The 21,910-nt window shown below is 42.4% G+C and overlaps 2 protein-coding genes across 3 annotated transcripts; one reads left to right on the top strand and one right to left on the bottom strand.

The window, feature by feature from the left end:
• Positions 1-1,277: 1,277 nt before the first annotated feature.
• On the top strand, positions 1,278-6,852 carry LOC141004682 (E3 ubiquitin-protein ligase RNF170). The gene is made up of 7 exons (XM_073476339.1): positions 1,278-1,390; positions 2,355-2,458; positions 3,148-3,244; positions 3,697-3,802; positions 5,292-5,365; positions 5,448-5,558; positions 5,949-6,852. The coding sequence occupies exons 2-7, from the start codon at positions 2,403-2,405 to the stop codon at positions 6,285-6,287; spliced, it is 783 nt and encodes a 260-aa protein (XP_073332440.1). The 5' UTR covers positions 1,278-1,390; positions 2,355-2,402; the 3' UTR covers positions 6,288-6,852.
• A 32-nt stretch (positions 6,853-6,884) lies between these two features.
• On the bottom strand, positions 6,885-21,103 carry pfas (phosphoribosylformylglycinamidine synthase). Of its 2 annotated transcripts, none has more exons than XM_073476330.1 (28): positions 20,936-21,103; positions 19,009-19,131; positions 18,687-18,822; positions 18,134-18,239; positions 17,816-18,014; positions 15,901-16,006; positions 15,632-15,772; positions 15,415-15,539; positions 15,199-15,327; positions 13,954-14,091; positions 13,236-13,364; positions 13,053-13,126; positions 12,812-12,968; positions 12,667-12,728; positions 11,929-12,090; positions 11,565-11,801; positions 11,238-11,468; positions 10,859-11,039; positions 10,668-10,751; positions 10,215-10,370; positions 9,425-9,544; positions 9,163-9,308; positions 8,867-9,074; positions 8,559-8,650; positions 8,364-8,478; positions 8,133-8,282; positions 7,774-7,914; positions 6,885-7,546 (listed from the first exon to the last, which is right to left on the bottom strand). In XM_073476330.1, exons 2-28 carry the CDS (start codon positions 19,127-19,129, stop codon positions 7,236-7,238), a joined length of 3,957 nt encoding a protein of 1,318 aa, XP_073332431.1. In that variant the 5' UTR covers positions 19,130-19,131; positions 20,936-21,103; the 3' UTR covers positions 6,885-7,235. The 2 variants fall into 2 exon arrangements, with proteins under 2 accessions (XP_073332431.1, XP_073332432.1); XM_073476331.1 differs by having other exon boundaries at positions 20,987-21,103.
• Positions 21,104-21,910: the final 807 nt, after the last annotated feature.

The raw sequence follows: 21,910 nt of genomic DNA, 5'->3' as shown, positions 1-21,910 counted from the left end.
TCACACCTCTCTTGATTGATGGATGAAAATCAAACGCAAGGGATTGGATCACAGTTAAATGATTTATTATTTCATGAATTAAATACTATTTTGGTGTGTTACTGTGCTCAATCCCTGTCAATATTGTACAAACAGCTCAATTAGTCTCTTCCCAATTATGAGATCTTTACAGATGTGGTACAGATACACATACAGTAGGCAGTGGAGTCCCAGTTAACCCTTATTAAATGTCAATCCAAATTTATGTGTTTGCAACCAAAATCTGGAAAAAATACATGTCAGATCAGAAATTCTTTATTGATCCCTGAGGGGAAATTGCTTGGGTTACAGCTGCTCCCATTCGAAAGTCTTAGAAAATATGCAGAAAAATAAAAACTATATATAAGCAAGAATAATAAAAATAGAATAAAAATATAAGAAATGTACATTCTACTAGATATATATTTATATATACAGTGTAATAAATAATGCTACAGTTGAAATATGGGTTATGTGAGGAAAAGCTACAGAGTTAAGCAAAAAAAAATCCAAGTGGAGTTTTGCAAATATTACATTCGTCTGATAATTCTTCTCCTTGTTTGACCTCATTTTGTCTGCCAACAACGGAGGTCACAGCACTTGCTCAACCAAAATGGAATCCTAATTGCAGTTTGTTCCATGTTTCACTACGTGACCCACTGTAGAAGGCTCGTAACCTCACTCAACCCTGTTCCCAGTTACATTCCCAACAGAGAGACGACCCTGCACTACTTGGAGTTGGAAATGGAATACAAATGAAATATTAATTCATTTTAGTCCTGCTTTATATGGCTATACTAACTAGAATTATAAAGTCTTGTCTGTAATCTCAGACAGCCACTAACAGCTTGTCAGCATGCCGAGCATTCTCTGATGGTAAATCATTTCTCATGAAACCACAAACCTCCTCACGTTATCCATTTATATGTCTCACATCACGTGAGGGTGTGTGTGAAATTCAGGGCTACAGTGAGCTGCCAGTACGGACTGCTGATCCCAGATAACAGCTCTCACATGTGTCACCTGCTTTCCGAGCAACAATATGGAAAATTACAAAGACTGATCACATGCATATGAAGCCTTATTCCATATGTCATTTGAATCTGGTTGAATTTAACAGACTTAATTCTTACATCACTCTCTAGGGCAGACAACCAGGTGATCACAGAGCATAGTAAAAACAGTGTGTGAATGACCTAGGACTGGACTTTACCTGTGTCAACTGTCCTGTGTTTAACTGTCAGTAGGTGAGCAACTCTGTTTTATCTCCTGGCCTATGCCGCTGTGAGACCCTGACCCTCGCTGACTGATGGAGGCTATTTTTAGATGACCTGAACCCCTTTTAACTCCCCCTCTTTGGCTCCTATCTGAGGTGAAGTGCCTGTATGTGTCAATATTTGCTGGGATATTTCTGCAATCACCACAATTGTGAACTATGTGGAGATTACCACGTCTTCACTCACTGATAGATATCCCAGAGGGTACTTTGCTTTATTGTTGCAACACTTTGTTACGCGATTTTAACATAGTATGTAAGGTGCAGTATGTAAGAATTTAAGTTTAAAACATTAAAAAATATATATGCGAAGAAAAAAGTGTTAATATTATGTCAAAAACATCTTTGTATTGTGTTGCGAAGATATCTACTGAAGTTACATGCTAACCAGCTAGCCCTGGGCCTGAAAACCTCTTCATCCGGGGGGTCCAAAACTCTCCCTGTAGTCCAGCTAGCTGCACGGTTAAGTGAGCAGCAAAGTATAAATTCAACAAATGGCCAGTTTTCACATACTGCATCTTTAAAAGGACAGTACAATGTGAGAATCAGAGGTGGAAAATTCTTAAATTCAGGCCTCCTCTTTGCTGCTGGGTAGATTATCTTCAGCTGAGGCGCCTCTTCACAGCTTTTAGTGTTAATGTCAGTGACATTCGCACACATTTCGCAACCCACAGTTTATGGTAAATGCAGAATTATGTGAAGCAGGGCTGTGCCAGAGTAAACTTAGAGTCAATGATTGGCAAAGTCAGATCTAGCCCTACACAGAGTGGGAGGGATCGTTTCTGTCTTTGATCTGGTGAAAAGTCATGTGACCCAAATAGTTTGACCACACTGAAGAGAAGGGGAGGGGGCACTTTTTGAGATGTAATCATATAAATACTTTTACACTAAAATTGAATTGCAATGTGTAAAAAATATTTTTTAGGAGTTGTGTAAAAAAAACACTGCTTTATTGATCTGACTGCACTGCTGCTATCTTTGAGTAGGAAGATTCAGACACCAGCTGATACTGGAAGGTGTAGTTGATCATTAACACGCAGCTCTAATTTATTTTGAACAGTGATGCTGTCAGGCAGCACTTCACTTCCTTCTCGGAGACGGTGACTACATGTCAGCTGCTGTTTCTAGTTCGACTATGCACCCCTGCCACAGCTCTCAGCCCAGGTGAGTCTCATTTTGTAACATAAAACACAGTTGGGTTTTTGTGCTGTAGCTGCACTTGTGAAGATAATTTAGGTTGTGGCTTTCGGGGAAAAATTTCAGCCATGAGAAAATGTTTTGATGTCACGTTCACTCAGGCTCACTGCATCTGATCTGAAAGAAATCCACTAGACTTGAAACAGTTTTTTAAAATCACTTTGTTCTCAAGATCTCAAGAAAATATGACATTAAGCATGTGTTTTTCTATTGGTGCAATTACACCATAAAAGACATGTTTGATAATGTCAAATAAATGCATGTGTGATATCTTTTGTGTATCTGTTTGAATAACTTAATTTAATTTAGGAAGCTGATCATTGTAATGACTGCAAACATAATTTCATGATAAAAAGCCCAATTGTGTTTGTCTGTTTACATTATTTCTGATAGTGATAGTTAGTCTATCTAAAAGATCAATTAATGCTTTAAATCATTTAGTTAAATGACTTTCCTGAAGTCTTTGTGGATGCAACATGTCAGCAGCAGTTTCTGATGGCAGATCTGCTGCGGTCAGAGCATCAGCATCATCTGTCCATCTGCAAACAAAAAAGAGCCGAGTAACAATCAACGCTATCTCACAAATCGTTTGTTTCGTGTAACTAGCAGATATTCAATATTCAAGGCGTGTTTATCGTTGTTGTGTCATGTTTCAGACTGGATCGTCCAGCGGGTCACGCTCACCTCAGGTCACCCAGATCTCAGGTGTGCACACCCGAGCGGACGGCATCGACGTGTATGAGCTGCCACAAGGTGAGGTGATGTTTTGATGTTTTCTTCAGTCCTGAACTGGAGATATTTCTTTAAAATAAAAGAGGAGACTTTCAACAGACAGTAACGACAGGACAAGCACTCAGGCAGTAAACAGTGTTATCACTGTAAGGCACCACTGTGTGATTATTATTGTGGCTTTTATTAGGGTCACAGTCTGGTGGAGAGAGTTGCTGCCAAACATAATAATCTCACTGTTTACGTGTGTAACCAGTCCCTGAACATGTATTGTGTATCTATTTATAATGTTTGTTATTCGGGGTCATCGAGGGCTTTAACCCTTTTCTTAATTATAAAGCAAAAAGTATTGAGAACACCAAAATGTGCCTGTAAGATTTTGAAGATTTGTAGGAGTCTTTTCTCTGCTTCCTTCTTCCTGTTTCACACCTCTCACCTCATAAACGTTTGTCTCTCTTTTCTTCTCATCTCTTCAGGAATCCACACAGTCATGTGCGTCCACAAGCCGAGACTGGCACTGTCCAGTGTGCCTGCAGACGGCCAGCTTCCCCGTCCAGACCAACTGTGGTCATTTGTTCTGTGGTACGACATGAACTACACACACTCAAACACACAGACTGACCATTCCTCTGACTACAAGTATCAGAGCAGACAGGTTTTCATCTTTCATTCATGCATTTGTTCGCTCCATCGTCTACGAGACTGGATTCATTCATTTTTCAGTCACTCGCGTTCTCTCACCTGATTCATCATGTGCTTTTTGTTCAGTCTGACTTTTCATTCGGTGGAGCATCAGTGTGCATGTCTCGAGCCTTATCGGGCCTGTCTGTTTTGGCTTTGAATAATTAACTGCTGCCATGGTTTTCCAACTATGCCTCTCACCTGACAGCTTTACTTACATTATTCTTCTCTAAGGTGCACGGTTATATAAGAGTAAGTGTTGCAAAGGTTGCGAATCACCAAAAACAAACACAGTCAACTAGTCGAAGAAGTGCAGAGATGAACCTTGAATGTGACTGAAAATGTCAAATCTAAAGTAGAATATCTGATCAAGGTGGGTCAAACTTTTTAGATGCTGCTTGCTTACTATCTTCAGAAAGGAATTACATGGCTAAATTGACCAATATGTGGTCTTAACCTTGACTGTGTCATTGTCCTTTCCCTAATGTTTTGATTAGCCCTGAATCACTTGAAACGTAGTAGACTTTGTATTGACACGTGATAGTGTGACTCACTTCCTCTGAGAAGCAGGACAATTGCACCTTACTCCCAAATATTACGTGAGGCAGGGCACATTTTATATACAGGAAGTGTGCTTTATATTAAAGGTGCAGTATGTAAGAATTAGCCTCCTGTCTCAAAACAAATAGCGGGCAGTATATCACCAGATTAGCTGCTAACTGCTGCTAAAGAAAGAAAGAAAGAAAGAAAGAAATGTTTGAGTTGAGAGCATAACCAGCTGACCTGAGAGGTCTGGGTGGGGATATAGGAACAAGTAGTTATTTTAATTATTTATTTATTAAATTCCTATTCTGAGAGTACAACCAGAGAGGTGGTCATTATTAGTTTTTTGTACATGTTAAAAAAGTATTTGCAAGATATGAAGCCTCTTATTTTTCCCACAGGGCAGAATGTTATGCAAAAAAGAAAAGTATATATTGCAATTATTTTATTATTTGTTGATCATTTGATTGTGTTGTGAGTTAAGATTTTAGCGGGAATGGTAACTTTTGCATTTCATTGCATCCAGTCTCCAACATAATAAATGTGGCATAAATAAATGTTTATGCCACAGATTAAACCTTGATACTATCGGCCACAGATTACAAAGGTATTTCTATTGTCACATTGACCTTAACATACTGTAGACACTTTACCTGCCCCACTTACCTGAGTCCAACCCCGGCCTTTTACACCCTTGATGACCCAAACACCTCAGTCTGTTATCATTAACAGTGACGAAACACTTCATGCTTGTCGTGCCTCCATCAAAGTCTCATCACAGTTTAGCTTTAATACGGAAGCATAAAGGTAGAAACTGTTTGATGATTTATGTGTTTTGATTCTGCAGCTCCCTGTCTGATCGCCTACTGGAGACATGGGTCGTGGCTGGATGCAATCAGCTGTCCTCTCTGCAGACAGAAGGTAGCGTATACACAACCAGATGTCTAAACAGTCGGATCAGAATGAGCGTGAACATGGAGTGAAAATGTTTCTGATTTTTCAGGTCAGCGTGCTGTGTAATCTGTTTACTGAGACTCATTCAGACCGTCAGTCGAAGGAGGTTCTCGGGGAAATCACAGACTACAACAAACGTTATTCTGGAGCCCCACGAAGGGTCGGTATTCAGTCCGTCTGTCAGACACAACATCAAACAGCACACACACATCCGGTTTTAGCCTTTATTTAAAGTAGTCTCTTGCTAGAAACTATCCTTAAAGTCTTTCCACAGCAGTTTATTCTATTCTCCACTCTTTACTTGTGTGCCATTGTGTAAACGTATCAGGTGGAGCAAGTTTCCCTTAAAGCATTGAATGCTAGATTAGATCATGGGAAAGATGAGACTTCCTCAACAGTTCCTTCTGATAATAGGCCTGGTAACAGGAATACCTCTTATACAACTTCAGGGATTTACTGTCCTGTACAACCAGTGGAGGTTTCTTGTTAACACGCCTCAGACTGACACACCTAGTTGTCCTACTTCTGACCTGTCTTCTCTCCTGTCCAGGTAACAGACTACCTGTGTGACGCACCTCTCCTCCTGCAGTTACTGGCGCGAGGCCTGGGCACCATGGGAGGACTCGTGTGGCTGTTTTTCTTCAGGGTGGCGCTGTGCTGCGTGGGAACCGTGGTGTCCATCTCCTCGCCTCCTCTGGAGGCCATCTCCTCGGCAGCAAACCCCCTGGAAACAGACCCCTCCCTCTGTGGACTGCTGGGGGTCCTGGATGACCTGGTGGTGGTCATCCTGCTCCTCATCTGCGTTATCAATATCAACCAGCAAATGGCGCCAGAGGGAGGTGGACGCTCTGCAGAAGCTACGACCTCACAAGGAGTAATGGGGAGTTGACTGTAGTATCAGTGCAAGCGGTTTGACATGCACTTTCATTGGATTTCCTCCCTCTGGCTGCAACTGGTTGGATTAGTAGTTGCAAGAATATTGACAACAGCACAGCATGCAACAGTGGAGATGTCAGCCTGTGTCTGAGCCTCTCGGACTGTGGACTCAAGACTATAGGCCTGTTTTTGAAGTGATAACAGAGCCTGTGGGATATCTGAACACAAAGTCATGCAGTGTGCTGGTTCAGCTGAGGTCACAAATCCTTATTCCTGACATCCCCAAGGTGTTTGGTTGGAAGCTCTTTAATCCATATTAAACAGGCAAAATCTTCATCAATCTCAATGTGAACTGTAGCTTCATCTTTTAAATTTCATTTTAAACTGTCATCTATATTCTTTAGCGTCTTACCCATCAGAAAACTGGCCACCATGTTATTTTTACTCCTAACTGGGCAGCAATTTTCCACTTTGTTTCAGCTGCCATGTCAGTACTGTAATATTGACATCTATGTAAATACTTGATATTGTATGAATTTAAGTTTTAATGTTGAAAATAAAGAATATTTATTGTCTTATGCTACATTTCTTTTATTTCACACACATCCGCTTCTTTGTTTTATTCATTTATTTATTTTCAAATTTCATTTTCAAAGTTTCAGCAGAACAACACTGATAATGTCAGCAGACCAGAGTGCTACAGAACAGTGTTGTAAAATATAAAGTGATTGCCAGAATGAAACCTATAAAATGTAAACAGTCAACAAGAATCAACAGTAGTGGAAGAATTACAGCGGGTATTAGTCATAATGCAAAAAGACCACATCCAAGTACCACAGGAAGAAAATAGATGAAATTACATGACTGATTCACATAATCAGGCCTTACAGTTTCAGTTCACACACGACCCAACAAAGACAATAATACTGCTTTGACAGCACCAGAAACGTAAATAGTATTATCACTGTGTGTTGCTGCACCAGGCAGCTGCGTTCCTGAACATGCGCAGCCACGGTGAAGGTGTGAGAGACGGTCTGAAGTCCCTCGGGGCCCAGGGCCACTGCCAGCCCAGGGTGCAGCGCTCTGGGTGGGGCATCATGGCCAGGTGTCTCCCGTCCCTGGAGCAGAGCCCCGCGATGCCCCGCGGGGAGCCGTTAGGGTTCTGAGGGTACTCTTCGGTGGGGTGACCCTGGTCGTCGAGGTAACGTAGAGGGGCCAGCCCACCAGAAATAATCTGGTCCTGGGCCTGGGAGCTACGGAATTGCATCAGACCTGTGAAGGAAAAGCGGTCATGGGAAAAAAACAATATTAAACGCAGCTGCTGATTACAGAACATGCTGACCTGTGACTTGTGAGTCAGCAGAACATGTCAGTGTTGTGCAAGTTCAAAAGTTTCACACTGAGCAACTTTTTTCTGCTCAATAATGATTCAATACTGGACTCCCGTCCTTAACAGCCACTCAGGTGTCTTTGAGATCTTCATGTTTACAATGCTTTACCTTCTCCATGTGCAACCCAGACTCCCAGAGCTGAGCCCCCCATGCCTCTGAGCCAGACGGACTGAGACTCCTGGATGCCAACGCTGACGAACCGAGACTCGAACCTGCCAGACTTATTATGGGTCAGCACCACATCAGTGTCTGGGGTAGAAATGGAAAGCATTTAGCTACAGAACTTATAATTTCAATTCACAACTTCAGGACTATTTATCATTACTATTAAAAGGGACAGTTCACCCCAAAATCAAAATTAGATTACAGAATCATCACTACGGCCGAAATCTCCAAAACTTTTAATTTTGGGTGAACTGTCCCTTTTAGGCAACATTTCCATAGCTTTCTACCCCTTCTCCTCTTACCTGCTCCAGCCACGCCCTCTCCCACCCAGCCCAGCAGGGCGAGCAGCTGGCAGCCATTACACACACCCAGACTCAGTGTGTTGTCCCGCTGCCGGAAGCGATCAAACTCAGCCTTGGCCTTAGGGTTATATGCAACAGTAGCAGCCCAACCTGTTATGAAGGATGAATAATGTTACACAAGAATCATTTGTATATCAAAGCAGTCTGACTGTGTGTTAGTTGATTATTTGCCTTTAGCTGATCCGAGGACGTCTGCGTAGCTGAAACCACCGACAAACACGACTGCTTTGAAAGACTCCAGAGTCACAGAGCCGGAGCACAGGTCCTGCATGGTGACATCCCACACCTACACACAAATATAGACAGGAGTCACGCACACCAGCTATACAGCTCAGGTCAACATATATCCAGATTAATAAAGCTTACCTCAAAGCCAGCCATGTACAGAGACACAGACATCTCCCTGTCTCCATTACTGCCCTCCTCCCTGACCACAGCTACGCGAGGCTGAACCGCAGCTGAAAGAATGAAACATGTCAGACACATTAAAATAAAAATATCACGCAAAGATGAAGATTTTCACATCGCTGCACTGAATACTACAGTTTTCTTTTATGTTGGTCAGACTTAGTGGTATGTCTGGAAAATTTGCAAAATGTAAAAAATGTAAGAAAGAACGAAAGACAGAACTGCAGCCTTGGGAATACACTAAATCTTTCTACGTTCGGTCTTACTCGGCTGGCTGAAGCTGGGCATCTCAGAGGGGTCAAAGGTCAGTTTGAAGTACGGCTGTGTCCTCTTGGCAAGCCCCTCCTCTTCCTGTTTAACACAGATCTCATTGGCCTGGAGGCGTTCGAGCTGGAAACTGGTGTCCTCCCATAATGCTCTGAGGTTCGGCAGCAGCTCTTTCAGCACTTCCTGTCCATCCACACGTATGCTGACCTGAACGACAAGTGTGTCAAGTAGAAAACAAAGTTCATCACAGATGATGTGAAAACACCCGAGGTAAATGTTGAGGGTGATGTCTCACCACAGCCTCTGGTCCGAAGCCGCAGGTCTTGCCGACACGATGGCACTGCACGCCTGCGTCGCTGTATCTCTGACACACCGTTTCCACGTGGAGCTGTGAAACCTCCAGAACCAAACCCAGCTCCTCGCTGAACAGCAGCTCCGTGACTGAGACACAGCAAGAACACTGCGTGAGTTCGTCATTAGAGACACACGGTTTGCAGCCTGTACGTGTGAATCACAGTACAGAAACCAAACCAAGGGACACAGCTCAGCTCACTTACCTCCTGTTCCTTGTGAGGTCAACTCAACATCAATCCCACGATTTCCTGCAAACGCCATCTCCAGCAAGCAGGAAATGAGGCCTCCGTCGCTGATGTCATGTCCTGCACTCAGCAGACGATCTGAAAGGAGAGAGTCTTTAAGTCTACAAATATATACATATATGGTTGTCTATTTTCTGCATGTTGAGTACATGGTAAGATTTCTATGTGATCTCATGTCGTTATTTCTTTTTTTTTTTTTAGTTTAACCATGTTCTTATCTTGGTCAAGCAATTACTTGCCATTGGCTGCACCTGTGTGCAACCTAGACCTAGAGGCTGAAATATGTTTTCTTTAATGATTTGCCTTTTTTGAATGATTAAGCCACAATAATAACAGGCTTACACTTTCTCAATTTGGAGTGCCTGGACTGCTTTCATGTTTTCTGTTTTCCTTGAGAAGCAGACAGATTTTTTTTGATTTTTTTTAATCTACACTGTGTTATAGAACAACCAGACATTTTTTTCCTTACTTACAACCTACTTTAAAAAGGTTGCTGTGCCATTTTCATTTATTTCATTATTATTCAGGAAGTAATAAAGTATATATATATAAAAAAGATTTATTATCCACCAGGTCCTGCTGCCTTTTGTTACCTTACAGTACACTGTAAAACCACTAGGTGGCTCTGTATCACAGTACAAAGCTGTAGCCTCCTAACTACAGAATCAATTCAGTATGAAAATGAAGCTAAAGTAAACTTTGCTCAAGGGATCACAGTTAAGGCTCCCTCCTTAAAGTATAAGCTGACCGTGTATAAGGGTCTGTGTGGTGTCGAAGCAGGCAGTCAATAACTCCGGCTGGTTCAGGTCAGGAGAGCAGTCTCCCAGCTGGCTGTAGCACTGAGCCAGGGCCGAGCCTCCCAGGCGATGACGACCTGGACTGAGAGGAACCCACAACAACACGCCTGCAGACAGAGGACAAAAGGTCAGAGGCTGTTACTGAGGAGCGTGTGTGTGTGTGTGTTTGTGTTTGTGTTTGTGTTAGAGAGAGAAAGGTGTGAGCAGTCTGGGTGAGATGAGGATATTTTTATTCAAGATTCCCATTTCTGCCATCACAACTGAGAATATAGCAGAATTTAATACCATAGATAAGGAAATGTAAATGCCATGATAACGTCAATTTCCATACCAAGATATACACCTGCATCACCTGCACCGTAGTTGAAGTGTGTGTATGTGTGTTTGTGTGTGTTTGAGTGTACCTTTGCCATCTGGATCCTCGAGATCGGGCGTCACTGTGGCTGTGATGTCAGGACAAACTGCGTATGCCGAAATAACCAGAGCACCTGCAGCAGCAGAAAAGTCGCATTTGGCAAAGACAGATACACAAACACACCTTTAAGGACAGACAGACACAAACACACACACACACACACACACCCAATGACAGTACCTGGAGCTTTGACCGTCTCTTTGCCCACTCTCGCAGCCATACTCAGGGAGTCCTTGCCACCATCGATGGCCACTCCCAGCTGGCCCATGACCTCACACATGGCTTTGCAGGCGTCCCACAGACAGGCTCCCTCACCGGGCAGCTTGGCGGCCCACATCCAGTTACCACTACACTTCACATCCTGAGACACACAACCACAAGATTAACCGACATCCTGGACATTTATCTTAAATTGTAATAATTGTAACCTGAAGAAGATTTAATGTACAGATTCATTTTATTCAGTAGGGACAAAAGTCAGCTCTCTCCACTGAAAAGGACCATCGTGTATTTTGCTTTAAATGTGTGATCTTCCTCACACTCTCCATAATCCGCTCACCTTCAGAGCTGTGACTCTGGCAAACACCAGATTGGTCAGAGCCTCTCCAACAGCCATGCGAGCCCCGGCTGCAGGACAGACCAGGCCTTTAATTGGCTGCTCTCCGATGGCGGTGGCTGCTCCCTCCAGGCTGAACGGTGACAGAGCAACAACAGCCACGTCGGCCAATGGGGTGTGAAGAGGGCCGACGCATTGTTGCTGGGCAACCAGCCCAGTCACAGACCGGTCCACCTGACAGAGGGGGAGGGAGTGAAGACACTGGGAGTCACAAAGTGTCTACATATATGTACATCCAAAGACAGTGTAAGACAGGGATGTCACACACACCTTGTTGGTCAGGTAGCGTTTGGACGCCACAGCAGGAAGACGTAAAACTCTGTCTAGTGCATCTTTGACTGTCAGCCCGGGAGGAAGAGCCAGTGGCTGATGGGTCGTGGCCAAACGCTCCATCTTAAACTCCTTCTGCGGCATCTTCCCCAGAACCCACTCCAGCTGCAGGTCGACGGGACAACGCCCCCTGTCTGCTTCATCACCGCTGCCTCCCTCATCATCCACCAGCACAATCTGCAGGAGATTGAAAAACACACAATGATGCTGATCTGGAGTCTGTTTAATTGGGGTACTTGACTTTGTGCAGATTGATTTTTACAGTGGATGTGCATTCATCAACTTGATCGAGTCTGAAACGTGCCTTGCCGTCTCCTGTGATGTTTCCCACAAAGTCGACAGGGCATTTCTCCCTCTGACACACCATCTCCAGGAAGCTCCTGTCTGATGGATGGAGCAGCAGGGCGTTGCTCTCCTGATACTCTGCTCCCCACAGCTCCAGCACACTCAGTGTGGGGTCACCTTTCTATAAAACAAAGACAAGAAGAAAACAATCATACTACCTTTTCAATGAAATAAGTGTGCATGTCCTGTTTTTACACACTCAAATTGCAAGGAGACGAGTTTGCCTTTGTGTTTTTTTTCTACCTGCGTCAAGTTTGACGTCAGGACTACATCTAGAAGTAGTTTAAAAAATTAATCAATAACATTCTGAATTGGATATACTGTCTTTTCCAGAGCTGATGATGGAAATACCAAAGGAGTGAGACATCCTGTTTCTGTTGAGAGTTGCACAAATGCGTAGGGAGGATCAGGCGGCTGGCAAGGATCTGGTGCTGACATGTAGGCCAGTGACCAATACTTCTTCATATTTTGTACTTCAGTCTGTCTTTCAACTCAAAGCTGACTGAAGGAGATGGATGAAAAAACAATTTACACACCAATATCCAGAAAAGGAGTGTACATAAACGTGTCCGCCCGGGTGTCATGTTTCCCTCACAGCTGATCGGGTGTTAGTGGGTTTTTTTGTCCAGTGTGAAAGTTGTACAAGAGTGATATAAACAGAGAATGAGCTGAGCGTGTGTTTGTGTGTGCTGATTACCTTGAATCTACTGCAGTAGATTACGGCTCCTGCTGGCTCACTGAGCTCCTTCAGCACATTCCCTGAAAATGACATTATGATCCAATATGTTAACTTTTGTCTCATCATACAAGCTTCACATAAATCCTGTGTGTTTGTCTCGTACCGTTTCCTCCCGCCCCCTGATCATGTATACTGCGGATTGGGTTCCCGCTGCTTCTCTCCAGACACGCCCTGAGAGCGCGATTCATCTTCTGCTCCATCTCAGCGTCTCCCCTCTGCACTGCGCCCAAATCCCTGTCACTGGAGTTGTCCCCCTGCACCTGTGAGCCAAAAATTTATTAAGTACAGGAAAGCCTCTGCACCAGTGGAGGTTGCTGCTGGTCAATTTATTGTTGTGAAAGTACCTCTACAGAGGAGGCCGCTCCTCCTCCCACACCGATTCTGTACACCGGCCCTCCGATCTTCACCACTTCCATTCCTGATCAACAAGCACAGCAGAGAGACAATGTGAGTCACTGATCGATGTGTTTAAATATAGCCTCTGCACTCATTAAACACATTTCACACACACACAGTTAAAACATTACCAGCTTCTGCCTCGTCTTTCTTCACATGCATTTCTTCAATAGAACCGAGACCGCCGCTGAACATGATCGGCTTGATCCATTCTCGTCGCTCTCCGTTAGCCAGCCGCATGCCGAAGGAACGAGCAAAACCTACAGGAGGGAATCAGAAGTCAATTCAATATCAGTATCGATAAATCTGTAGACTGACAGAGGATCAATTCTAACAAATGATCAAGATCTGAATTAAAAACAGAGTTTAACTTGTCACACGGGTTCTGGTTCTATAGTTTGACAGTATTCCCAAAATTTGATACACTATATAATTTATCAATAATTAATAAAGAATAAATTCATGAATTAATCAATGGATATAAGAAGTAGTTTTGTATTAGAGCTGCAACGCAGAAAAACAGAAAATTAATCTGCAGCTTTCCTGATAATCCATTTAATATTTTATTAAATATATATTATTAATATACATTATTAAATATTGATTGAAATGCCAAAGATTCTGTGATTTCAGCCTTTTAAATGTGAGGAGTTGTTATTTTTCTCTGTCATATATGACAGTACATTCAAGATCATTTGGGTTTGGACTGTTGATCACCGTGAGTTTGGGGAAATTGTAAAAGGTATTATTGCACTACTTAACAATTAATCGAGAAAAAAAATCAGCAGATAAATGTATGAAGAATAACTATCAATCTAAATCCAGGCATGCTTCAGTAGGGTTCACTACCTGACAGGACAGGTTCTCCAAACTTGTTGCCGTAGTCTGAGGCTCCGTCACTGGCCTCAATCGCCACCTGCAGCGGAGGGGCAAAGCTGGACGGATACTCCCAACCGTCTCCTGAACACTCCCAGGGGAGAACGTAACCTGGAGCAATGGACAACGGAGAGGAGTGTTTCTGGCTGTTAATTCAAGTTCAATCTAAGCACAGAGTCAGCTGTCAAGCATGGACAAGCGTGTCTGTGTTACAGAACTGTTTCATTTATCTGTTCAGGGTCAAAATCAACTTTACTGTCATTCAAACTGCACACAAGACAGGTGCACAGTAGAACAATAATAATATCTTTCTTATTATTGTTCTATCTTTCTTTCTCTGACTCAGTCCATAACATTAAGTACCTGCTCTCGGGTGCTCTTTTTAAAAAGGTAGCTCCCATTGTGTTTCTATATTAATGTGTTTTGAATGTGGTATGCTGAGCTACCTTTTTTTTTTGCAAGCAAAGACAAATTTCTGCTTTTTGCACACAAAAGGTAATAAAGTATTTTCCATTTCTATTTCGTCTGTTTCAAAGTATTAATAAACTGTAGACAAAAAAATTGCTGCACATGAATAATATATAATAAATATAGTGTAAACAACCAAAAAATAAATGTCACACACTGAATCAAATCAAATTGTACATCTGCATGAATTAAAAAAAAAAAAATCTTCCTTTCAGGTTAAAATCAGCCGTCACTAGACCCGTACAGTGTGTGTGTGTGTGTGTATGAGACAGTGTGATGCATGTGTATGTGTTTGGGGGAGGTAACAGGAAGTTAAGGAGTCTGATAGAAGGCAGACAGCCAGTGATGGGGATCTGTAGTGTCCCTGGCAATGTTCGTGGCCTTGGTCAAACAGCATTAATGTGAAATTAAGGAATGGTCGTGGAGTCTCAATGATTTTGGTTTAACAGGACGTCTGTGTTGTCTGTGAAGAACAAGAAAAGCCTAAATGCTACCGTGAAAGTCTGCTCTAAGATAATTGGAGCCCAACAAAGAGACTTGAGCTCCCTCGGGATGAAACAGGCCCAGAAAGCGAAAGAACTATCAGCCAATCTGAGCATGGTCTTCTGTCCAGTGAATTCACTGTAACTGCCAGACAACTTGGCTATGAGTTTTGGAGTTGTTTGTATTTGAGTTGGATTGGCGTTTTTGGAATCAACAAAGTTTTCTGAATCTAAATCAGACAGTGAAACATGATGTTTTCTTGCAGACCTGGTATGTGCAGGTTGCCGAAGCAGTATCCTGCAGTGCCGGCAATGACGTGGCCTCCCTTTCCAGCACTCTGGACATCTCGGATACGACCTCCTGTCCCTGTGGTGGCACCACTGAACGGAGCTACACCTGCAGGTCAGACAGTATTAATTGGACACATGACAGAAAAGAAAACACTTAAGTTGCAAGTAAACACGATGTTTTGTGTGTCCCGACCTGTCGGGAAATTGTGTGTCTCTGCAGTGAAGATGACGTGTCTCAGTGAGCGTCGGGTCTCATACGAGCTGGCTTGAGATGGATCTCTTGGGTAAACACACTCCAGCTCCATCCCTTTGATACCACTAGATACACACACACACACATTTCATATTGAGTCAGTGTGAACAGAAACAAACACACGCACATGCACACACAGTGCTGTTTCCACTCCCACCTGCTGTTATCGCAGAACTTGATGACGTTGTTCTGGTTGCTGTGCCGCTGGGTGTCCATTATAAGACTGAAGAGCGTCTCCTTCTGCTCCTGCCCCTCGATCTCCATCCGGCCCCGGAAGAACCAGTGACGACTGTGCTCGCTGGGACGCCGGGGTTCAAAGCAAACATCAGAGAATGAAAAACCCAGAAACAAAAAAAACAACAGAGCTGAGCAACACACACAACACAAAGCGGTCCTGCTAATCTGCTGGCTGCAGACGGACCCCACCTGTTGGACTGAGCCAGGTCGAAACACTCAACGCTGGTGGGGTTCCTTTTAATCCTCTGGAACATTGACGTGTAGAAGTCCAGATCCCAGGAGTCAAAGGCCAGACCTTTATTAAGAACAACACACATTATGACATCTTGATACCAAGAACAAACCACCGTCAGAGATTGAAAGTTGTTTCATGTGCACATTCAAACAGCACAGCACGCAACAACCCACAAAGTCGTTTGCCAGCGTTGAAAGGGGAACTCCACCAGCCACAAAAGGGCTCTATACTACACTATTTTTTCACATATGCAGTAGCACACCCCTTGACCTGTAAACACTTTAATGTGTACAATTGGCGGAGTTACCCTTTAACACTGGACTAACAAACACACACTCCTCTGCATGCTTCAAGAGAACAGAAACCCCCAAAAAACTATTTGACACTTTTTTGGTTTATGCAGAATTCAAATCTCATCATTTCCACTTGACAGAGAGAAGGGCTGCACGATTTCATAAAAAATGTTATTGCAATTATTCTGACAGATATTACGATTAGGACGATTACAAATATACACAATTACTGGGAATGACCATCTCTACGTCACAAATTCTTATTTTCCCTGTTGGCCTACTGTTTTGTACAAACTTGTTAGTGCACCTGCTTGTTGCGATAATTGTGCAGCCCTAACAGAGACTTATTATTTAAAGCACACACGGCTTTGACATGTTCTCACATCATCTATAAGAACTGTGTCCTTTCCAACACCACATTTTCTAAAGTTGGGAGGCAAAATAGCAAATGCGAAATCAATCCTGAGGGGTAACTAAGCAGCAAAAGTGTCCAGAAATTCCACATAGGCCCTTTTTAATTATCGCCTCAGTTCACCGGGTGAGCATGGGAGAGTGTGCACTGAAATTATTCTCATCTATTCGAGCAGCTTGTGAATATTAATGAAGAAAGGTGAATAAGCAGAGCATGAGCAAGCACACCACGTCCTGTCACGTTGTCAGTTTATAACCTGCTCCTATAAAGAGAAGAAAACTAGTAGCTGTCTATACATGAAAGTGAAAAGTATTGTAGTCTTGGTGCATAGAGGTTAGAGCTAAGGTGATTAGTTAGTGAGTAGATAAAATGTAGACGGATTATTGCCTGAAAGTACAAATTTCTTATTGTGACGATTTGCAGCTTTTTAAACGAAACATCTTTATGTCTGTCCATTTCTATTACAGACTAAATGACTGAATAAACTCATGTTTTGGCCTGTGTTGTTGTCATTTGCAACAGTGACGTCAACAATAATACCACTTGGAAACACGAGGAGGGAAAAGTTGTCTGTTGCCAAATCGATGACCGGTTAATCATTAATAATATATGAAATATGTTGGTTTGTTTTTCCTTTTCAAAATTGTGTTAATCACCGACATTATCATGAAACAGTCAGAGTAGGCTGGATTAAAGTTAAAAAAAAATACAAAAATAAAAATTTGGATTAACTCAACACCAAATTACTTGAATGATAAACTAAATTATTTAAAATAATGACTCAATTTTAATGGCGGCTCTGCCATCTGTTGCTACTCAACAACTAGCCCTCAGATTTCCATTAGAGGCAGCCCTCCCCTCTGTTTTTGGGTCTTATTTTCTTTCACATGACTAAGACACACACACACACAACACACACATGCACGTGTAAGATAATCGGCAGCATCATTGCCGTCCTGTGACTTCAATCAGCGAAGTAATAATGTCATGCATCATGTGACATTATTACCTCCAGCAGCAGACACAGTGTACTCACAGAGAGCTGAAAGACTGAAAAGAGGCATGAAAGAGAAGAGAGGAAGGTTGCAGTACATTAAGGATGATCACAGACTGAGTAACAAGAGAGAGACTGAAGCTGAGCGGTGCAGCTTTAGAAAATGTTACCCAGTTCATCGTTTGCCGTCTCCAAAGCTGGACGACCCTTCCCCAGGATGTCCACCTCAAACACCGGCTGTGGTTTGATCTCCACAGTGAAGGAGTTGATGGGATGTTGATAGATGCATTCTGTCATGCTGTCATACAGACACTCAATCAACTTCTTTATATCTCCATTGAGCTCCTTCACGCTCTCTCCATTCTTTGGCTGTAGGGGACAGGGACAGATCTCAGCAGAAGCACGAACATGAAGTGAATCCTGAATCTTTGCTCTGGAAAAAATCATATTTGTGTGTGTGTGTGTGTGTGTGTGTGTGAAAATCAAACCTTGATTAGAAACCTGCGAGACAGCTCGACCCGTGTGACGTTAGTGAGGCCGGCACTCTGGCAGATGGACACAGCGTTGGTGGACCAGGCGGTGGAGAAGTTCAACCTGAGGAGCAAAACAACAACAAATAAAAACAGTCTGAAGATGTTTACTTGTGTTGGACTTTGACATCTCACTGATGTTGAACTGAAAATAATGATTATTTTTTGCCTGATGGAATTCATAAGTCTGCCTGACAAATTAAAATGATCATTTAAGATATCCATAACATCCTTTAGTGGACACGTATCTTTAATTTTACTTAATTGTAGCAATAATAAACCTTTTATAACTGGTTACACTTTAGGCCCACAACAGAATCGAAAAATCATAAGGCAAATGCTACCTGTAGGGGCGCTAGTGAGCCTTTTCGTTCGCTACAGCTGTGGGGAAATGTTCATCAGTTTTAAAATGTACTTAATCTATGAGGAACATAAAGCCCAGCGCGGGACAGAATCAGAGCCACAGCATGTGATACAGGTCATTTATCAGACAGCGTGGGTGCAGCAGTACCTGGGTCCGATCTCCACCAGTTTCTCCCCGCTGCCCTCTGTGAGGTTTGGTTTCTCAGACAGTGGCTCTGACTGCAGCGGAGGCCGAAACAACCAGAGGAGAACCTCCTTCTGCTCTGCATTGAGACTGTCGCAGCCTGCAGCAGAGAGCGGGAGGAAACGATGACAACATGGATGCATTAATAAATGGAGAAGACAGAAGATGTGTGTGAAATCTTCAGGCTACATAATTCATACATCTCACATTCTTCACATTTGCTTTGCTGTCTGCGTCCTCTGCATCTTCACTTATTAGTATCATCATCAAGCTGTTACACACTCACCTGTCAGCTCCACGTTGTAGCACAGCTCAGTGGTGATTGACAGCTGGGGGTAGAGCTTGGCTGCCCTCTGTAAGGCTCGCCCGTTCACCACTTCATCACTGTAAAACCTCACCACGGCCATGACTGACGGAGAGACGGAGAAATAGATCCAGTTTAAAGACCGAGAGAGCTCCATTAACACAATCAATCACAGAAGGTCAAAAATGATGAATTGTAGGCATCATCTATCGATGACATTGATTTACCCCGTCACACTAAGTGCACATTCTGAAGTAACGGATGACTAAAGACGAGGTCAGAGGTCAATACTGATGATCAATGAAAAAAGTAAGGACTCTGACAACTTCTCACTGAGGTTGACCTTTGTCTCCAGATCAAGACAAACCAATAATCAGATATCAGGGCACTCATGACAGTGTGTGGAACAAACATCACAAAAAAGTCCCAGTGGGTTCGGACCATAAAATCATTACATTAAAACATGTAGAGGCAACATCAGTAGAGTTCAGTATTGACGTATATGTTGTCAGGGTTCCTAAATCTTTTCCGTAGTCAAGTTCGGGCACTTTTCAAGTATTAACAAGAGGCATTTTAAGCATCCTAGCAGCTTTGGTGAATTACATGTTTATAGACAGAACATAAATACACTCAAAATGATCATTTCACTTCATCACATTAAATCAGATGTTATTGTGCTAAAAACAACCAAAATTACGTTCCGTGGTAGCAGAGGGAAGACGTATTGAATGAAAACACAAACAAAATGAATGCATCAAAATGTGTCACCTGTCTGTAAGAAGACTTGGCATCCATCCTTTAACCTGGCTGAGCCGATATAAAGCTTTTTATTTTAGTTACAATTTCAAGCACTTTATACAAAATCCTAGCACTTTTCAATCCTTGAAAACACCACACTAAAATTCAAGCGCTTACAAGGATTTCCAGCACCTGTACGCATGTACCAATATGTGTTTTTTTAGTTTGATCGCTTGTTTTACAAATCATAACGCATAAATGATGCTTGGTGTAGGTTACAAATATTAAAAGGTGCACTAGGAAGTTTTGGGGAAGAAACTTTAATTCCATTTTTTTGTTTTCATGAATGAATAAACTGAATAAACAAGCTCATACTGTTTTACTTTGTTTATATTTGGCGGACCCTGCCACCTTTCGAGCTTCAAACAGTGTTCTGGGGACCTTATCTTCCTCTCAGAACAGCTTGTTTATTCAGTTATGGAAAAAATAAATATTTGTGAGTTCTGAGTTTGAATTTCTTCTCCAAAACTACATAGTGACCCTTTAAAGTTTACAGTTTCAGTGCACCGATGTCATTTTAAAATGTTGTGCCTCCATTATTTTTTTACTTGGCACGTGTTTGATCACCAAATTTGAGGGACCATTGCAAGAAATGGGTGTGTATGTCTGTATTCTGTGCATGCAAAAATACCAAAAAATCAAATAACCATTAGGCTCTTGTCAGGAAAAGACAGTCCTGATGTTATCATGCCTCACAATCAATGTGCATCACAGATAACCTCATCCAAACTCTGAACACACACTCAGCCCCCCTGACAATTATCTCACTGATTGTGTGCATGTTGCAGGTCACACACACTGCACGTTGTTGGGTCAGGAGCTTTCTGTTAGCCCTGCAACACACACACACACACACACACACACTTTACAAACACTCATTGTGATGAAGTGACTATATCAAAGCTGTCTACTCTCACAACATGGAGGACAGGAGATACAGCGTCTTCATGTCTATTCCAGCAGTAGATAAGAGTGACACAAAGCTGTTTGTGAACACAAAGTTGGGTCTGTTTCCATGTTTTTGTGTCCCTGAGCTACTTGTGCTGAAGCTAAGAGGCTAAAAGGTGCCACAGTTAGCAGAGAGCTAGTTAGTAACGTTAGCTTAACTTACGTGCAGCAGCTTCCGCCTTTGTTTGGGATGAAACGCTGAGATGCTGCTCACCTTCCGGAGTCCCGAGAAGACTTCTGCCGCTCCTGGATGAATGGACTGGAGGTGGTTTTGGTTGGAGGTCTGCAGGCTGTCAGGACGGGATGGATGGACCTCTACACCCACGTGGGAGACGCGCTAGACTCCGTGCGCATGCGCAGCTCCTCTTCCTTTGGGATTTCACTGATTGAGGTTACAGGACAAAATCTTCTGTTTTCAGGAAGTTTAGAAAGTTAGTGCTGTCAAACTATCTAACTGGGATGTAAATTGTGCATTTTGTTGTTTTCTTGTAAACATAGTCATTATACCATGTGATAATGTAGCTTTCATTGAGGTCTTATTTTCAGTATTTCTTATTTCAACCTTCATTCTCAGGTTAATAAATGTACAAATTGTAGGTATTTAAAGGTTGATTTCAGTGTTTCAGTGTACATTTGGCTTTAAGGCCAATAAAATAAAGGATCTGGTATTTGTCCGCCAGAAGTTTATTCCTGGCAACATGGAGAGAGCTTTTAAAGGTGCACTATTTAGAAATTTTAATCAGGAGAGATTTTTATTTCATGCCTAAACAAACTAAATAAATAAACTCTCTTCATTTTAAAGGACAACACAATTTCATACTGTTTTACTTTGTTTCTATTTGGCGGACCCTGCCACCCTTTCGAGCTTCAAACAGTGTTCTGGGGACCTTATTTTCCTCTGAAAACAGCTTGTTTATTCAGTTATGGGGAAAAAAATATTAATATTTGCATTATTACCTCACTAATATTGTTAATATTAAAATTCTCAGTTTGAAATTCTTCTCCAAAACTACATAGTGTCCATTTAAACAGGATTAAGTACTTCATGACAGAAAATAAAATGGTACAGCTTTATTTTACATGTAATTTCCCAGGAAGTGCTCTTGAAAGTACAATGTTGTATTTATTAAAATATACA

The sequence above is a fragment of the Pagrus major genome, chromosome 11 (genome assembly GCF_040436345.1).
Source record: "Pagrus major chromosome 11, Pma_NU_1.0".
Lineage (NCBI taxonomy): Eukaryota > Metazoa > Chordata > Actinopteri > Spariformes > Sparidae > Pagrus > Pagrus major.
The sequence above is the reverse complement of the archived record's forward strand: the minus strand, read 5'-3'. Positions and strand labels throughout refer to the sequence as shown.

Bases quoted from the DNA above. Each gene is read 5' to 3' on its own strand.
- LOC141004682 (XM_073476339.1), top strand. From the start codon at position 2,403: ATGTCAGCTGCTGTTTCTAGTTCGACTATGCACCCCTGCCACAGCTCT. The intron at 2,459-3,147 runs GTGAGTCTCATT...GTCATGTTTCAG, and splicing joins TGCCACAGCTCTCAGCCCAG to ACTGGATCGTCCAGCGGGTC. The intron at 5,559-5,948 runs GTCGGTATTCAG...TCTCCTGTCCAG, and splicing joins ATTCTGGAGCCCCACGAAGG to GTAACAGACTACCTGTGTGA.
- pfas (XM_073476330.1), bottom strand. From the start codon at position 19,129: ATGGCCGTGGTGAGGTTTTACAGTGATGAAGTGGTGAACGGGCGAGCC. The intron at 15,773-15,900 runs GTGGGGTCCGTC...CCGGCGTCCCAG, and splicing joins GACCTGGCTCAGTCCAACAG to CGAGCACAGTCGTCACTGGT. The intron at 11,469-11,564 runs GTGTGTGTGACA...CCCCTCTGTCAG, and splicing joins AACGCTACCTGACCAACAAG to GTGGACCGGTCTGTGACTGG.